Source organism: Tupaia chinensis, unplaced genomic scaffold (assembly GCF_000334495.1).
Source record: "Tupaia chinensis unplaced genomic scaffold, TupChi_1.0 Scaffold000627_1, whole genome shotgun sequence".
Classification (NCBI taxonomy): Eukaryota; Metazoa; Chordata; class Mammalia; order Scandentia; family Tupaiidae; genus Tupaia; species Tupaia belangeri.
Window position 1 is genome coordinate 1,405,908 of NW_006160147.1, and position 19,373 is coordinate 1,425,280.

The following is a 19,373-nucleotide window of genomic DNA, read 5'->3' on the forward strand; positions in this document are numbered from 1 at the left end:
GCTCATGGCTCCCAGGAGCGAGGGACGGTTGGGAGAGAAGGACCAACTTGTGAGTCTGTTGTTTCTCTTCTTGTAAGACACCAGCTCCTTGAAGATGCCCGCAGAAAAGGCACGCCCTTTGCTCAGTGGGACGGCCCTACCGTGGTCTCCTGGCTGGAGGTGAGCCTGGGCAGAGGGGTCCACTCAGGGCTTGAGGGGAGGATGCGCCTGGGTTGGGTTGGTGTCCCCAGAACTTTCCCAGCATGTCTCTCCCTGGACGAGGGCACATGCCTGTCTTACTGTGTCCCAGGTACTGTGAGGACAGACTGGTGCCCCATGGTAGCTGAGGCAGGAGGAAGAGGATAAACGCCGAGGCCTTGGGCTTTCCCAGGTGTTTGGTGCTTATAGCTGCTCCCGGTAGCTGGAAAAAGCCCTCACCTTTCCAGGTCTCAGGCTTCTTTTTCTTTTTCTTTTTCTTTTTTTTTTTTTTTTAATTTTTTTAACTTTTTTTTTTTTTTTTAATTTTTTTAACTTTTTTTTTTTTTTTTAATTTTTTTAACTTTTTTTTTTTTTTTTAATTTTTTTAACTTTTTTTTTTTTTTTTAATTTTTTTAACTTTTTTTTTTTTTTTTAATTTTTTTAACTTTTTTTTTTTTTTTTAATTTTTTTAACTTTTTTTTTTTTTTTTAGAATTATTTACCTTTATTTATTTATTTTAATTTGACCAGAGAGGGACAGAGATAGAGATAGAGAGAAAGAAAGTGAGAAAGCAAGCCACCAGGTTCAGGACTCAAACCATGGTCAGCCATGTGGGAGTCCAGCGCCCTTAACCACCACGCCACCTGCTGGCCCAGGTCTCAGGTTTCTAATCTGTAACTTGGGGAGGGGTTTGATGGTGGTCATGTCCACATCTAAGTGCTTGTGCTCTGCATTTGCAGTACTTGAGTGAGGCCTGGCCTTGCCCATTGGTGTGGCCAAGCCCCTGGCAGGAGGGCCTGGGGTTTGGGAGGGACTGAGTGTTTCCCCTGTCATGCCCGTGTCTGCAGCTCTGGGTGGGGATGCCAGCCTGGTATGTGGCTGCCTGCCGGGCCAACGTCAAAAGTGGTGCCATCATGTCGGCCCTGTCGGACACAGAGATCCAGCGGGAGATTGGCATCAGCAATGCCCTGCATCGGCTCAAGCTCCGGCTGGCCATCCAGGAGATGGTGTCGCTGACCAGCCCCTCAGCCCCGCCCACTTCCAGGACTGTGAGTTGCCTCTCCCTCACCCGGAGGGAGCCCTTGGAATAGTGTCTGCAAAGTCTTCCCCTGGTCTTTGAGAAGACACTAGCATGGTGCCCTGCCCCTTACCTCCCACCCCACAGAGGGCTTCAGGAGGGGGTGCCGATGATCCTAGGAGGGCACCAGCAGGCCTGGTTCCCTGCCTCTCACACACCACCCATGGCTGCATTTCCCCACCACCCCTCCTTGCCCAGCTGGGCCAGGTCCCTGGGCTGAGTTTCCAAGAAGGGAGTTGGGTTCTTGCCAGGTTGGGGGAAGCTGAGGGAGGGCATTTGTGGATGTGGTCCTAGTCCTCAGACCCTGAACACAGGAATGCAGACTGCTCTCTGGACCCCAGGGTGGCCTCTCCCATATATATATATTATTTTTTTGGAGAGATTTTTGCTTTAGGGCATGTGCTCTCACCAGAGATACAGAGAGAGAGAGAGAGAGAGACAGAAAGTGAGAAATCACCTCTCAGGGGGGTGGCCATGCTGCAATCCCTTCTCCTTCATTCTCTTCTCAGGATTTTGGGCATGCATGCACATGCACCCGGTGAGAGTGTAAGCCACCAGGTTTGGGACTTGAACCATGGTTGACGATGTGGGAGTCCGGTGACGTAACCATTGTGCCATCCACTGGTCCCTCCCACTGTTCATTTCTGTCCCTGGGGTCAGCCCCCATTCTGGGTCAGTGCCCTCCGTCCATCCTCGTTTTTTATGCAGGAAACGTTCACAGAGCACTCTGTTTCAGGGGCAGCCTGGGTGTGGGCATAAGAGATGTGTCTTCTGCTTCTACGTGTGCAGAGCTCTGGGCTGGGCCTATGCGAGGACTTGGGGAGGGAGCTTTGTCCCTGTCCTTGGGGTTTGCAGTCTGATGGGGCTCCCAGGGAACCCCACCCAGGATCAGCTACAGTTCCTCTCTGCCTGCAGTCTTCCGGGAATGTCTGGGTCACCCACGAAGAGATGGAAACTCTGGCAACGTCCACTAAAACAGTGAGTCTGGCCCTGGGCCTTGGGCCTGGGACTAAGGGTTGATGGCTCCCACGAGGATGAGGGGAAGGAGTAGGCAGTCCGAGGACGGCAGGAGTCCTAGTGCAAAGTTGGGTCCCTGACGTGTTGACTGGGTTCTGTCCTCAGGGTGGAGGTTTGTGAGGAAAGGCGTGAGATCGTGAACAGTTTGTGTGTACATGAGTGTGTGCATGTGTGTGTGTGTGCACGCACATGTGTGTGCGTGTGTGTGGAGTTTATTCTGGGGTCACAGGCTTACCCTTGGTTACTGGTGTGCGGAGTGGAGAGGAGCCGGGCTGTGGGGCTTCGCCTTGCTCTGGGATACACCGGAGTCCCTGCCCTGTGCCTGGTCCTCGCTGGAGGAACAGGGAGAGTTGGGAGAGTATAGCCTCTTGCCCAGCTCCCAGTCTAGCCTGGGGGTGTGGACGTGTGTTTTTGTTATGTGTTCATGCACACACACACACACACACACACACACACACATGTTTGCTCCCCTCATGGCAGACATGACCAGGCACATGAGCTCTGTCCTCTCTTAACCATCGCAATGAGCTTTCCCTAGTCACCCACCTAGCTATGGGGATATCTGCTCCCTCTTCCCGGGGCCTGGGGTGGAGGCTGCCGGGTGTGTTGACCTTGCCTGTTTCCCCTGACATGCTGCACTGGTTCCTGCTAGGACAGTGAGGAGGGCAGCTGGGCCCAGGTAAGGCTCCCTTCTCTTGTCCAGAGGTTCAGCACAGTATTCCTCCAGGGGTTCTCTCCCCACAGAGCTCTCAGAGTCCCAGCATGTGTGCGTCTCTCCATACTAGAAGAGTCCTGAGCACAGCCTGCCTCCTTCTGCCGAATACCCCCGCCCACCCCAGCTCCCTTTTAGCTGCCTGTTCTGATTTCACAGGTGAGGAGCCCTGGAGGGCTGCACCCCAGCTCACCTGGCTCTCTCCCTAGGAATGCTGAATTAGATTGCTGTGAGTCTTCTTCCTCTCCCTGCATCTCAGGGACTACCCCCTGCAGGCCTGAGCAGAGGCCTGTCATTCAGAAATTCAGTGAGCAAATATTTATGGAGCATCTACTAAGTATTAAGCCTTTCTAGGCTCTCTGGATACAGAAGTGAACAAACAAAAACCTCGTAGGATGGTAAACAAAGGGTAATATCAATAAGCAATAGCAGGAGAGAGCAAAGACAGTACGAATACATAAGTAGAGGGTGGTGTCAGGTGGTGAGAGTCCTGTGAGGAGGAATGCAGCACAGAACAGCCCTGTTTTTTGTCTTGTTTTTTGCAGTAGGGTGTGTGAACTCACCAGAGAGAGCTTGGGGGTGGGGAATGATGGCCACCACAGCCCCTTCTCCTCCCTCCTCCTCCTGGGATTTTGGGCATGAGTGCACACACACCCAGCATGTTTTTTAAGCTACCAGCTCTGGACTCAAACCATGTAGTTGGCCATGTGGGACCCAACTGTCTTAACCTCCAGACCACCTGCTTTCCCCAGCAGCGCTGTTTACTCTTACAGGGCAAACCTACCCACAGGGCACTGGCACGCCAGCGATAGCTTGTGCCATAGGCAGGAGAATATGATTTGGCAGAGGAAATGGGTGACCCCGAGAAATTTAATGGTGAATGAAAAGTGCAAATCCCAAAGCACTTACAGAATTAGATAATAAAATTTGTAAAAAGCAAGCTTAATGTACAATATTTAGAGAAACATACAGCTGTCCCTTGCTATTCAAAGGGGATTGGTTCTAGGACCCTGAGGATACCAACATTCAGGGATGCTCAAGTCCCTTCTGTCGAATAGTGTGGTGTTTGCACGCTACGTAGCCCGTACACATTCTGCCTCGTACTTAAATCTCTAGGTTACTTGTGCTAACTAATACGATGTACGTGTTAGGTACATCGTTGTTACACTGCACTGTGTAGGGCAGAAAGGCAAGAGAAAAAGTCCGTCCATGTTTAGTACAGACGCAGCCACTGTTTGCCCTGAATGTTTTCAGTCCATGAATACAGAACCCCTGAATATGGAACTAGTCGATGAGGAGGCCACCTGTACATTGGTGATTGTAAACACTGGAAACATTTTTTTTTTTTTTAATTTCCAAGGAGTGTGCGTACTCACCAGAGAGAAACAGAGAAAGAGAGAGGGGGAAAGTGGGAAAGCACCACCCATGGGACATGGTCACACTGCAATCCCTTCCCCTCCGTATCTCTCTCTCTCCTTTTGGGATTTGGGGCACCCATACACATAACCTTGGGTGTGTTTTTCAAACTTTCAGGTCTGAACTTTGAGCTGCACCATGTGGGATCCTGCCACCCTAACACCATGCTCCACGGCCCAAGGCGCCGGCTGGCCATCCAGGAGATGGTGTCGCTGACCAGCCCCTCAGCCCCGCCCACTTCCAGGACTGTGAGTTGCCTCTCCCTCACCCGGAGGGAGCCCTTGGAATAGTGTCTGCAAAGTCTTCCCCCGGTCTTTGAGAAGACACTAGCATGGTGCCCTGCCCCTTACCTCCCACCCCACAGAGGGCTTCAGGAGGGGGTGCCGATGATCCTAGGAGGGCACCAGCAGGCCTGGTTCCCTGCCTCTCACACACCACCCATGGCTGCATTTCCCCACCACCCCTCCTTGCCCAGCTGGGCCAGGTCCCTGGGCTGAGTTTCCAAGAAGGGAGTTGGGTTCTTGCCAGGTTGGGGGAAGCTGAGGGAGGGCATTTGTGGATGTGGTCCTAGTCCTCAGACCCTGAACACAGGAATGCAGACTGCTCTCTGGACCCCAGGGTGGCCTCTCCCATATATATATATTATTTTTTTGGAGAGATTTTTGCTTTAGGGCATGTGCTCTCACCAGAGATACAGAGAGAGAGAGAGAGAGAGACAGAAAGTGAGAAATCACCTCTCAGGGGGGTGGCCATGCTGCAATCCCTTCTCCTTCATTCTCTTCTCAGGATTTTGGGCATGCATGCACATGCACCCGGTGAAAGTGTAAGCCACCAGGTTTGGGACTTGAACCATGGTTGACGATGTGGGAGTCCGGTGACGTAACCATTGCGCCATCCACTGGTCCCTCCCACTGTTCATTTCTGTCCCTGGGGTCAGCCCCCATTCTGGGTCAGTGCCCTCCGTCCATCCTCGTTTTTTATCCAGGAAACGTTCACAGAGCACTCTGTTTCAGGGGCAGCCTGGGTGTGGGCATAAGAGATGTGTCTTCTGCTTCTACGTGTGCAGAGCTCTGGGCTGGGCCTATGCGAGGACTTGGGGAGGGAGCTTTGTCCCTGTCCTTGGGGTTTGCAGTCTGATGGGGCTCCCAGGGAACCCCACCCAGGATCAGCTACAGTTCCTCTCTGCCTGCAGTCTTCCGGGAATGTCTGGGTCACCCACGAAGAGATGGAAACTCTGGCAACGTCCACTAAAACAGTGAGTCTGGCCCTGGGCCTTGGGCCTGGGACTAAGGGTTGATGGCTCCCACGAGGATGAGGGGAAGGAGTAGGCAGTCCGAGGACGGCAGGAGTCCTAGTGCAAAGTTGGGTCCCTGACGTGTTGACTGGGTTCTGTCCTCAGGGTGGAGGTTTGTGAGGAAAGGCGTGAGATCGTGAACAGTTTGTGTGTACATGAGTGTGTGCATGTGTGTGTGTGTGCACGCACATGTGTGTGCGTGTGTGTGGAGTTTATTCTGGGGTCACAGGCTTACCCTTGGTTACTGGTGTGCGGAGTGGAGAGGAGCCGGGCTGTGGGGCTTCGCCTTGCTCTGGGATACACCGGAGTCCCTGCCCTGTGCCTGGTCCTCGCTGGAGGAACAGGGAGAGTTGGGAGAGTATAGCCTCTTGCCCAGCTCCCAGTCTAGTCTGGGGGTGTGGACGTGTGTTTTTGTTATGTGTTCATGCACACACACACACACACACACACACACACACATGTTTGCTCCCCTCATGGCAGACATGACCAGGCACATGAGCTCTGTCCTCTCTTAACCATCGCAATGAGCTTTCCCTAGTCACCCACCTAGCTATGGGGATATCTGCTCCCTCTTCCCGGGGCCTGGGGTGGAGGCTGCCGGGTGTGTTGACCTTGCCTGTTTCCCCTGACATGCTGCACTGGTTCCTGCTAGGACAGTGAGGAGGGCAGCTGGGCCCAGGTAAGGCTCCCTTCTCTTGTCCAGAGGTTCAGCACAGTATTCCTCCAGGGGTTCTCTCCCCACAGAGCTCTCAGAGTCCCAGCATGTGTGCGTCTCTCCATACTAGAAGAGTCCTGAGCACAGCCTGCCTCCTTCTGCCCAATACCCCCGCCCACCCCAGCTCCCTTTTAGCTGCCTGTTCTGATTTCACAGGTGAGGAGCCCTGGAGGGCTGCACCCCAGCTCACCTGGCTCTCTCCCTAGGAATGCTGAATTAGATTGCTGTGAGTCTTCTTCCTCTCCCTGCATCTCAGGGACTACCCCCTGCAGGCCTGAGCAGAGGCCTGTCATTCAGAAATTCAGTGAGCAAATATTTATGGAGCATCTACTAAGTATTAAGCCTTTCTAGGCTCTCTGGATACAGAAGTGAACAAACAAAAACCTCGTAGGATGGTAAACAAAGGGTAATATCAATAAGCAATAGCAGGAGAGAGCAAAGACAGTACGAATACATAAGTAGAGGGTGGTGTCAGGTGGTGAGAGTCCTGTGAGGAGGAATGCAGCACAGAACAGCCCTGTTTTTTGTCTTGTTTTTTGCAGTAGGGTGTGTGAACTCACCAGAGAGAGCTTGGGGTCAATAAGCAATAGCAGGAGAGAGCAAAGACAATACGAATACATAAGTAGAGGGCCAGTGTCAGGTGGTGAGAGTCCTGTGAGAAGGAGTGCAGCACAGAGCAGCCCTGTTTTTTGTCTTGTTTTGCAGTAGGGTGTGTGAACTCACCAGAGAGAGCTTGGGGGTGGGGAATGATGGCCACCACAGCCCCTTCTCCTCCCTCCTCCTCCTGGGATTTTGGGCATGAGTGCACACACACCCAGCATGTTTTTTAAGCTACCAGCTCTGGACTCAAACCATGTAGTTGGCCATGTGGGACCCAACTGTCTTAACCTCCAGACCACCTGCTTTCCCCAGCAGCGCTGTTTACTCTTACAGGGCAAACCTACCCACAGGGCACTGGCACGCCAGCGATAGCTTGTGCCATAGGCAGGAGAATATGATTTGGCAGAGGAAATGGGTGACCCCGAGAAATTTAATGGTGAATGAAAAGTGCAAATCCCAAAGCACTTACAGAATTAGATAATAAAATTTGTAAAAAGCAAGCTTAATGTACAATATTTAGAGAAACATACAGCTGTCCCTTGCTATTCAAAGGGGATTGGTTCTAGGACCCTGAGGATACCAACATTCAGGGATGCTCAAGTCCCTTCTGTCGAATAGTGTGGTGTTTGCATGCTACGTAGCCCGTACACATTCTGCCTCGTACTTAAATCTCTAGGTTACTTGTGCTAACTAATACGATGTACGTGTTAGGTACATCGTTGTTACACTGCACTGTGTAGGGCAGAAAGGCAAGAGAAAAAGTCCATCCATGTTTAGTACAGATGCAGCCACTGTTTGCCCTGAATGTTTTCAGTCCATGAATACAGAACCCCTGAATATGGAACTAGTCGATGAGGAGGCCACCTGTACATTGGTGATTGTAAACACTGGAAACATTTTTTTTTTTTTTTAATTTCCAAGGAGTGTGCGTACTCACCAGAGAGAAACAGAGAAAGAGAGAGGGGGAAAGTGGGAAAGCACCACCCATGGGACATGGTCACACTGCAATCCCTTCCCCTCCGTATCTCTCTCTCTCCTTTTGGGATTTGGGGCACCCATACACATAACCTTGGGTGTGTTTTTCAAACTTTCAGGTCTGAACTTTGAGCTGCACCATGTGGGATCCTGCCACCCTAACACCATGCTACTGGCTGGCCCTAAAGCATTTTTTTAAAAACAAGGAAATGATAGAAACAGCGTAATGGTTAATCTCTTAGAGGAGCAGTGGGAAAGGGGGGGGGGTGGACGGAGCATGGGTAGATGTGACAGTGTGGACCATGTCCAAGTTCTTAACATGCATGGTGTCTGTAGACAAGAACTCCTTTTTTTTTTTTTTTAAGTTTTTTAGGGTGGTTGTAGACAAGACCTCCTTTTTTTTTTTTTTTTTTTTTAAGGTTTTTACCATAAGACATGTATGCTTGCCAGACAGAGACAATGAGCGGGAAAGTTAGAAATCACCCCCTGGGGGGTTGGCCACACTGCAATTCCTTCCCCTCCATTCTCCTCTGGAGATTTTGGACATACATGCACATGTTCCTGGTATGACTTTCAAGCCACCTGGCCTAGGGCCCGAACCATAGTTGGCTGTGTGGGAGTCCAGTACATCATCTACCACTCCACTTGCTGGCCCCAAGAACTCTATTTTTAAGCTTTATAGTGAAGGTATGCTACATATAGTTTCATATGTACCAGCTATTTTATTTCAGAAGATAACAAAATAGCATTCTTTTATTTTTTTATTTATTCAAAGAATGGTGTCAATTTTTTCAAAGAAAAATATGTATGCAGGAAAAAGAGGGACAGGCAGCCTTGCCAGGGCCTTGTCACTCCGCGATCCCCTTATTGTGGCCCTCCAGCTCATTAGGATCTTGAGGGCATGTGCACGCCTGGTGTGTTTTCAGGTCGACTGGATCCAAACCCAGGGTCAGCCATGTGGCTTCCAGCACTGCAGTTCATTACCTCTCCACCTGTGCCAATGAGGCTGGGCCACAAAAATAGAATTTTTCAACCTAAAAATATTAAGGAAAAGAGTAAGGAAAAAATGACTGCTGTAGTTAGAACTAAAGCTTGCTAAAGGTGAATGGTCAGGGGCATCCTGCTTACAGCAGAAGCTACGTCTTTGGACCAGGCCAAGGAGCTCTCCAGCAAAGGATGGAGAGTCCTTGCAGTGGAGGACAAGGCCCTGGAGGACAGAGTGCTGGCCGTTCAGGCACAGGCCACCCACTTCCTGTCGTGAGCCAGCATTTAACTGCCCTGTGGATGGTGAGGCCATCTATTCCCAGAGTGAGGCTGGTGTCCTTTGCCCTGTGTCACATGCCTCTGCCCTGGGCTCAGTGGGCTGTGGCTCCCTGAGAACCAGGAAGGCCACTCTGCTGCACAGCCCTGCAAATGTTCCAGAACTGACAGGCAACACTTCCGAGGTCCGCTGCCTGGATGGCTGCTCCTGCCCCTTAGTGTGGATAGTTGATACTTGAGCGGAGCTGTATCATTTCGAGGGCATGAAAAGTTCCATTTAGAATCCCACCTCCCTCTACAACAGTCCTGTGGTGAAAATGAGCTGAGGTTTTAATGAACTGCCCTTCCTCCCTCGTGGGTGGGGGGAGGACTAATGTTCTTCCCAGGCAGACATGCCAGCTGCAGCGTGCTGGCACTGCCTTCCTCCCACATAGCCACCTCCTCCTCGTTCCCAGACCCTGGCCTACGGGGACATGAATCACGAGTGGATTGGGAACGACTGGCTGCCCAGCCTGGGGCTGCCCCAGTACCGCAGCTACTTCATGGAGTGCCTGGTGGATGCTCGCATGCTGGATCACCTCACCAAGAAGGACCTGCGGGTCCACCTGAAGATGGTAGACAGCTTCCATCGGTAAGTGAGGCGGAGCCCGGGCTGCCTCCCCGACGTGGGTCTCCTGGCTCTGTGCAGGGGGGTCTGTCTCCAGGAATAGCCTGTTCTGATGGTAACAGGGCGCCCTGTGGGGAAAGTCCCCTATTGAATTCTTGTCTCCTACTGCAGTCTGGGGACTCGATCCTCACATAATGAACTCTTAAGACACAAAAAACGTTTCTCTTTAGTTCATCTTTGAGACTCCCCCCAGGTCTGAATCTCATCGCTTGTCTTTGGACTTGCTGAATTCTGTGCTCAGCCTGAGAAGGACTCAAGCTGAACCTGGGATCTAATCTAGGTGTCTCTTTCCTTCCCGGTGGAGGCGCAGGGTCTTTTGGGTTCTTTGCCCCACCAGCATCCCCTGTCGGAGCCTCAGCTTGGACCCACGTCTTTTGTATAGCATGCCATCCAGTTTTCTTCTTCTCTGGGCTAAAAAGATCTGCTCTGCAGTCAAGGTCCCAAACTGGCAGCCCGTGGGCAGAATTTGGCCACAAATGTGTTTTGTTTGGCCCACATGAATTTTTAAAATGACAATTTTAGTTGCCAGTGTTTAAACAGTAGGAGATTTTATACAACCTTCTGGTTTTCTGACTTCTCTTGAAAACTTGAATGCTCTATCAGTTCGTTCTAACATGGGAACTGCACCCAGAGCCACCCCGCAAGGACAGGGTAGGGCCTCTCCAGGCCCCCAGCCCTCCAGCTTGTTCCATGCACTCGCATTGCCTGCCTAGGCCTGGTAGCATTTGAGTTGCAGAGCAAGGTGGATGGCCGTGGATCCAGGAGTGGGCAGTTTTAGGAAGTCCCTCCTAACATCTTGCATCCAGTGGCCGCACTGGTTGCTGTTCAGGCCAGGTCATTTGCCTTGAGTGGAGAACGAGACCAGAGTGGGCTGAGGATGTGCGGCTTGTTAAGGTTCCCTTAGGGCTGTGGGCATGTCCCTTAGTCTCTTCAACTCCTAAGTCATAGAAAGTGAAATTCGAAAGGCATCTAGTTAATCTCCCCATTTTATGGCTGAATAAACCGAGGAATAGGAAGGAGCAGCAGCCCAAGATCACTCAGGGATGAGAGCCGATGGCAGGTGGGACCCACGCTTGCTGACTGAAGTCCATTGCTCTGGTCAGTAAGCTGCAGAGTCCTGTCCTGGAGCCCTCAGCTTTACCATGAGGCCTGACTTGTGGGGGAAGCCTGTATCCTCTCTGCACTGCCCCCACCCCCGCCGGGGCTGAAAGGGAATCCCCTGTCTCTGCCCCAGGAGGCTGCCAGGCCCAGCTGCACCTGGCCCCTTGGTGACTGATGGGGCTGGGGAGGGAAAGGCTGTTCCCCTGCCAGGCAGGTATGTGCCCGGGCAGCTGGAGGATCTGTCCGTTGGCCCCACCCAAGAACTATAGAAATCCTCTCCCTCCCAGCCTACAAGCTGGTTCTGGGTTCTGTTTGAAATCTTCAGTACTTCAGTTTCTTTTTTTGTTTAAGAGAAATTTTTGCTATAGGGCTTGTGCACTTGCCGGAGAGACAGAGAGACAGAAAATGAGAAATCATCCCTTGGGGGGATGGCCATGCCACAATCCCTTCTCCATTCTCCTCTCAGGATCTTGGGAATGCATGCACATGTGCCTGGCGTGATTTTTCAAGCCACCAGGTCTGGGATTCAAACCATGGTCGACTATGTGGGAGTCCAGCCATGTAATCGTTATGCTATCTGCTGGGCCCAGTACTTCAGAGTTTCTAAAACATTTTCCTTTTTTTTTTCTTGAGAGTTTTGCTATAGGGCGCGTGCACTAGCCAGCCAGACAGAGAGAGACATTAGAGACAGAAAGCGAGAAATCACCCCCCAGGGGGGATGGTCATGCCGCAATCCCTTCTCCTCCATTCTCCTTTGGGGATCTTGGGCACGCACGCACACGCACCCGGCGTGAGTTTTAAGCCACCGGGTCTGGGACACAAACCACGGTCGACTACGTGGGAGTCCAGCGACATAGCCATTACGCTAAGTGTTGGTTCCCTAAAACATTTTCTTTTTAGAGAGTTTTTTTTGCTATAGGATGCATGCACTCGCCAGAGAGACAGAGAGACAGAAAGTGAGAAATCGCTCCCCGGGGTGATGGCCATGCATGCTGCAATCCCTTCTGTTCCCTTCTCCTCTCAGGATTTTGGGCGCACACACACACACACACCTGGCGTGAGTTTGAAGCTGCCAGGTCTGGGACTCTAACTGCAGTTGACTCTGTGGGAGTCCAGTGATGTGACCATTAATGCCACCTGCTGGATCTTGCATTTTTAAAGTTTATTTCTTCCCTAAGAGGGAGATGGGGAGACAGGCACCCCCAACAGAGTCTTGACACCACAATCTGCCACCAGCAGTAGCCTCAGCCAGCCCTGGATGGTGGCTCAGAAAGGTCTCTGTATGCAAACTGCAAACTGGAACCTTGCTATGTGGATCAGCCTTTTGGAATGTGGTGTTTTGCTGATGTGCCACTGTTTGGTACCGGGGACACAGCGTTCCACTGGGCAGGGCTTCTCAAGGCACTCCTGTGTTTTGGAGAAGCACATGCCATCTTCGGAAACATGGTCCTGACTGGTACTGTTACTGGGCGCCCTGATGTTCCAGGGGCTGGGCTTCATTCATTGCATTCATTATCACCTTTAATTGGCCCAGCAAGCTCACAAGAGAGGTGTGACCCCTCACACACACACACATGCTGAATGCCCCCCTCCCTCACCCGGGGCAGAGCAGGCATTCCAGCCTGCATGAATCTAACTCTGGGGCTTTGTACTTCGCTGTGCTAAGTAACAGCTTTGGAAGTCATAGGAACTGGACTGAAAGTGTAGTGAGATTAGAACTAGGTGGAAGGCACTTCTAGCCGCGTGTGCTGCACCTCGCAATCGACCAAGGCTTAAAACAGCAGCTTGTGATAAAGGGGTGACTGGAGCCAGAGCACGGCTCCCAGAAGCATGTCTCTGAGCTAAGTGGAGAGACTGTTCTAGACAGAAGGACTTTCTGGGTAGAACTGGGGGGAGAGCAAGGGGGAACAGTTTGCTTAATTTTATCTCCCAAAGCCATGGCCCCCATAAGAGTCAAAAGCAGTTTGAATCTGGAGGAACCTCCTCTTCTTTGAGGAAAAGAAAAGCCGTTCAGGCTAAGGAAGAACGTGGTTTTTCCAAGATGGTCTGGACCACCTAGAGGCGTTGCCTTCCCCCTGACGGGAGGTGTCCAGGAGCAGGCTCAGTGACTGCTCCGTGGCATGCTAGAGTAGTGACTACTACCTCAGATGGGCGCCTGGCCTGAGGTACTCTGGGGTCCCATTTGACCCACTGAACCTGTGTTCTCAGCCTCAGTCACTGAGTGCTACCACGCACCTGGTGTGCTTCGTACTGTTAGTGATTTTTTTTTTTTTTTGAGAGATTTTCACTGTAGGGTGCGTGCGCTCGCCAGACAGACAGAGAGAGACATAGAGACAGAAAGCGAGAAATCACCCCCCAGGGGGGATGGTCACGTCGCAATCCCTTCTCCTCCATTCTCCTCTCGGGATCTTGGGCACGCACGCACACGCGCCCGGCGTGAGTTTTAAGCTACCGGGTCCGGGACACGAACCGCGGTCGACTACGTGGGAGTCCAGCGACATAGCCATTACGCTAACTGCTGGTTCCCCTGTTAGTGATGTTTTTGAATGAGAGTGTATGTGTGCATGAGACAGACAGAGGCACCTTGACAAGGTCTCGCCATGCCATGGCCCCCTTTTCCCAGCCCCCAACTCCTCAGAATCCTGGGGTGTTTGCTTGCATGCCAGGCATGTTTTCAGGCCAGCCTGGAGATCGAAACCCACAGTGGACCATATGGCTTCTAGTCTTGCAGGGGAATTGTGTGACTGCCGTAGCTGGGCCAACTTTTGGTAATTTATGAGAGCTGATCCTTTAAGTCATGAAGCACTTATAGATTGTCTTCTATGGGCTAGGGATTTATTATCAGTGAATAAAACAAGGTTCCCAGGCCTCATAGAGCTTATATTCTAACTGGAACAGACAATCAAAGATCAATAAATTGATGGTATGTGAACAGAGAACTAGTGCTAGGCAAAAAGACCAGGGTAAGACAAATTGGGAATGTGGGCTGGCAGTGGTGGTAAGAATGTTGCAGTTTTAAATCTGACAGACAAGGTGACATATACATCGGACTAAGGTGACATTTGAGTAAAGACCTATAGGAGACAAAAGAATGAGCTCCACCGCAGACCGGGGGAGGATGTTCCAGGCAGAGGGAACAGCCACTGCAAAGGCCTGAGCAGGCAGGCCCAGTGAGCTTGCTGGTTTGAGGAACTGCAGGGCTGCCAGCATGGCTGAGCGGGGAGAGCACAGGGAGAGCAGTCATGGTGGCCAGACAGGTCAGGGAGCAGACTGAGCAGCACCTTGTGGGCCTTTCTTTGTAAAGACTCTGGGAGAGGGATACGAAGGAATGTCTTGTTTTTGTTCTCTCTGGCTGTGGGCCTGGTTGGAGGTTGCCATTCTAGTGCCTGCAGAGAGATGGACATGCTGAGTTTATTCAAAGAACTTTCCCTCTATCAACTGGGCTGCCTGTGGCTGACATGGCATAGGCAGAGGGAGGGAAGTAGCCCCTGGGAAGGAGGAGCATGGAGACTGAGGGGCTGGGGTGCCCTTCACGTGGGAGGCAGCAGGGCTGGCTGTGCTATGGCTGGTGCTGAATGTGGGGCAGGTGGGGTGATCGCTGGCCCACGCCGAGGCTCTGGCTCAGAGGCGTGTGTACCTGCAGAACCAGTCTCCAGTATGGCATCATGTGCCTGAAGAGGCTGAATTATGACCGGAAGGAGCTGGAGAAGAGGCGGGAGGAGAGCCAGCATGAGATCAAGGGTAAGCTCTTGAGGCTGGCTCCTGCCTTGCCGGCCCCTGCCTTGGGCTGAGTGGAGAGCAGACATTCTGTGCTTCAGGGAAGCTCCAACTCTGGGAGGGAAGATAGGCCCCAATCTTTGGAGCCCTCTCTTGATGAAGGAGACATAATCCGTGCCCTCTTCATGCCCACACTCTGAACAGTGGCCACCAACTGCACGATGCATGAGCGCCTAGGACAGTGAGATAGATGGGTGTGCTCGTGCAACTTGGATTTGGGTGGTACTGGACAGGGAGGAGGTGAGCCTTAGGACTGAGTCCTGGAAGGTGGAAAGCGTAATAAGAAGGCCATTCCAGCCTGGACAGCGAGATGACCCGTGCAAGGGCTCTGGGGAGAAAGCTGGGCATCTGAGACTGAAAGGACTCCTGCAGGCTAGCAGGGCTGGAGTGGGGTGTGGCTGTTCTCCAGGAACCTGCATGCCAGGGAGGACAGAAAAGATTCGGAAAGCCGAGGGACGGGTGGGAACCAAAGAGCAAGGCGAACTGGGGCCCTGGGTCTAGGGAACTCTCTCTGTCCCTGCAGGGCCTTGGCTTAACCTGCTGTCTTTCTCTTCCCCCACCCTCCAGATGTGCTGGTCTGGACCAACGACCAGGTGGTTCACTGGGTCCAGTCTATTGGGCTTCGGGACTATGCGGGAAACCTGCATGAGAGTGGTGTGCATGGCGCCCTGCTGGCCCTGGACGAGAACTTTGACCACAACACGCTGGCCCTGGTCCTCCAGATCCCCACACAGAACACGCAGGTGTGCATCCTCCTCAGTCTCAGCCTCTTTCTCTCAGAGGATTTGTGGGAGGCTTTTCTGGGATCCGTCCCAGAGGTGGTTGCAATGGCCTCAGCCCTCCAAGTGGTCCCTGTACCTAACCAAGCCCTGAGAGCACATGTGTCCTTCACATACAGAGCACACCTAGCGTGGACCCTGGCCTTGTCATCCCTCATCGTCCTCACCTCCCTTCATCTCCCCACCCCCCCAGCTCCGTCTCTCACAGCTGAAATCCCATGCCTGCATTTTCCTCAGCCTGCTTCTTTGACCTGACGTTTTTCTTTTGAGAGAATTAGCCCTGGGGCTCTTGGTGACCGAAGAGCTCTTATCTCCATTGTCTACTACCCTAGAGATCTGCTCTGCAGGCTTAAGAAAGCTAACTATACCAAATAATGCAGCCCAGGGCCTCTCCACGCCAGGGCTTTGTCTCTCCATCAACAGCTCCAAAGATTAAATGTCTCCTTAAATTACATTTCATAATTTTTATGGAGCTGTCATCCAAGAATATATCTAAATTCTCCTGAACCTATTTATATTCTTGGCTTCTCCTCACTTCCTGTGGCTGATGGATTCTAGAAGTACTACCTGTTGTGTAGCCCTGTACTTCCTGATTTCATTTGTCCTAATTATGCCCCCGCCAGGCTTCCCCTGGGAGAGAGACCACCAGGTCCAGATCATTTAGGTTGAGTAAGGGTGTCTCTGCTGCAGCAGTCCCCACCTTCTGTGATGCCAGAACTGATTGCGTGGCCTCTGGGCCCCAGCCTTTGTCTCCCCAGACAGAGTGGTCTTAATTCTTTTAGCCTTTCCTCATATAGACTCTCCCCGTCCCTGATCACTTTAGCTGCCCTTGTCTGGACTGTTTGCAGCTGTCAGGTCGCTTTTGATATTCAGCCACCAGAGCTGCCCAGGCTATTCCGGGAGCAGACCCGTTTTTGCTTGAGTGAGGGTGGGCTTGTACTGTTGCCACTCTGGGCGGGCGCTCTGTTGGCCTTTAGGGGTGATGGCAGCACACAGGGCTGTGTGGCCTATAAGCTTTTGGCCCCCCCCCGCCCCCAGCCAGTCAACATGGATAGCATAGATTCCCCTCGTTGTTCGAAAAGAGCTTGTGTTCCCTGCCCAAATGCAGCGTCTCTACTGTCTGCTTCTTTCCTGCGCACTTACATGGCTCCGTCAGGTGTTTCTGAGGTTTATCCCTGTCCTCTTCACCTTTCACTACCCAGAGGAGTTGTCATTTGGATGCTTGAAAATGCACTGTGCTTCTTTCAGATTGTTTATAAAAATGGCATATTCCCAATACTGACAAACGCTGTCCTTAACTCTGTGGTTAATATTTTCCATTCAGAAATGGCTTGTATTTCCCGTGTCTCCTAACTCTAAATATACTCAGGTTATATGAATGACAATCTGATGTAAATTGCAACACAGACACCCCTATTACTTTCTTCCTCTATTTTTTTTTAAAGAAATTTTTATTATAGGGCGTGTGTGCTCGCTGGAGAGACAGAGACAGAGAGACAGAAAGCGAGAAATCACCCTCTGGGGATATGGCCACACCACAATCCTTTCTTCTCCATTTCACTCTCAGAATTTTGGGCATGCACACGTATGCTCCTGGCATTTTAAGGGGCCATCTGAGACTCGAACCTTGGTCAACTATGTGAAAGTGCAGCGACATAACCATTACACCATCTGCTGGCCCCTCTTCCTCTTTTTTTAAGACAGGGTATCACTGTTGAGAGCTTCTTGCCTCCGCCTCCCTGAGTCACTGGGATTGTTGCACAAGGAATCTTAGCAGTGTGTGCCATTGTGGCTGGGCCCTTCCTTCATTGCTTTCTCATGTTTCAGTTAGCTTAGTTTTGTGGGAAGTAGGATATGACCTGTATGGAATCCTTCATTAAAAATGGTGAAGTTGGGGCCAGCAGGTGGTATAGTGATTAAGGTGCTAGACTCCCACATGGCTGACTGTGCTTCAAGTCCTGGACCTGGCAGTCTGAAACTCACGTTAGGTGCATGTGTGCCCATGTCCAGTATCCTGAGAGGAGGATAGAGGAGAAGGGATTGCAGCATGACCATCCCCTTAGGAGGTGATTTCTCATTTTCCCTCTCACTGTCTCTCTCTGGTGAGCACACACATCCTGTGGCAAAAACCTAACCAAAAAAAGAGGAGGACTGGTGAAGCTGGGTGCAGTGATGTGCACCTGTAGTCCTGGCTACCGGGAGGCTTGAATCAGAAGCTGTGGGTTCAGGGAGGTGGGTGGCGACGGTAATGGGTAGCATGGTGGTTGAGGCACTGGACTTCCATGTGGCCGGCTGCAGTTCGTGTCCTGGATCTGGTGGCTTGAAATTTACACTGTGTGTGTGTGTACCCAAAATCCCTGGAGGAGAAGGGATTGTGATATGGCCATCCTCTTGGTGTGTTTCTCACTTTCCCTCTCTCTGCCTCTCTCCAGTAATTGCATACACCCTATGGCAAAAACCAAAAATACCCCAAAAACATAAAAACATGCTGGTGGGTGAGCATACGTGCCTCAACTCCTGAAGGGATGGAGAAATGAGAGAAAGGATTGTGGTGTGACCACACCCCACCAGGCGGTGGTTACCCCCAGCTCTTAGCAAGTGCACGCACCTGCTGGCAATTAAAAAAAATATTTTTAATTAGATTTTTCCAATTTGCTCCACATGAAAAACTCCTAAGATGTACAGTTTCACTGCTAAGGTTTGCTTGAAAAAGCGATTATCAGGGGACCAGCAGTTAGCGTAATGGCTATGTTGCTGAACTCCTATGTAGTCGACTGCAGTTCAAGTCCTGGACCCGGTGACTTAAACTCATGCTGGGCACATGTGTGTGTGTGCCAAAGATCCCGTGAGGAGAATGGAGGAGAAGGGATTGCGGCATGGCCATCCCCCCCTGGGGGGGTGATTTCTCGCTTTCTGTCTCTCTGTCTTGCTCTGTCTCTCTGGTGAGCACACACTCCCTATAGCAAAAACTTCTCAAAAAAAAAAAAGAAAAAGAAAAAGAAAAAAAAGAAAAAGCATTATCAGGAAGGTATGTGAAGGCCTTTATTGGCCTAAGTGCATTGAACCCTCCATCTCTAGGACCTTTTTCTTGGGCCCCAGGAAACGGTGAAAGATGGCATAAAGGTCATTAACTGTAGCCCCCTCTCACCTTTCCCTCTTGCTCAATGGACTCCAGGCACGCCAGGTGATGGAGAGAGAGTTCAACAACCTGTTGGCCTTGGGAACAGACCGGAAGCTGGATGATGTGAGTACCTGGCTATGAATTAAGGGCCTTGGGAATCTGGTCCTTGTTGGTTCATTGATCAAAGTTCATGACTCCTGCTTTCCCGGTGCTGACGATTAGTGGGATAGCCTAAGGGAAGAGAGCCAGAGGTGATGGGGGTGATTTCAGGGCCTGGGAGACAGGCCAGGCCTTGCAGGACTTGTCTTTGAGAAGCAATAGGCTGTGAAAAATGCTGAAGATGCGTAGATAGTATACTTCTAGCATCTTCCCACTCTGTGACCCTCCTAACCACACAGGCTCAAAGGTTTGCCTCAGAGCCCGTATCTTTAGGATCATAGCTTTGTCTTGAACTCTCAGACCCCATCTCTTCTTGCCAGTACATCTCTGGTCAGCTCAGTCAGATTCCAGCCCATCCTGAGCTCATTAAACCACAGGTATGCGCTGTTGTTTCTCAGTGTAGTTGACACAGCTCCGGCTTTTATCCCCCAGCCTTTTCTCTTGCTGCACACCAAGTTCAGGTTCCCCTCTCTCAGCCATCTGGGCCCCAGCAGAAACAGCCGTTGCCCTTGCTTTCATCAGGCC

General features: G+C 51.4%; 1 protein-coding gene across 1 annotated transcript in view; it reads left to right on the forward strand.

Annotated features, from left to right (window-relative positions):
- Positions 1-19,373, forward strand: part of PPFIA4 (PPFI scaffold protein A4) — a gene marked incomplete at its 3' end in the record, with an annotated part of 58,617 nt that overhangs the window by 36,218 nt on the left and 3,026 nt on the right. The window contains exons 22-29 of the mRNA XM_006159351.1: positions 78-159; positions 1,026-1,226; positions 2,171-2,233; positions 6,347-6,373; positions 9,700-9,875; positions 14,656-14,753; positions 15,357-15,532; positions 18,744-18,812. Of these exons, the coding sequence (XP_006159413.1) occupies positions 78-159; positions 1,026-1,226; positions 2,171-2,233; positions 6,347-6,373; positions 9,700-9,875; positions 14,656-14,753; positions 15,357-15,532; positions 18,744-18,812 (892 nt within the window). The remainder of the gene's footprint in view (positions 1-77; positions 160-1,025; positions 1,227-2,170; positions 2,234-6,346; positions 6,374-9,699; positions 9,876-14,655; positions 14,754-15,356; positions 15,533-18,743; positions 18,813-19,373) is intronic.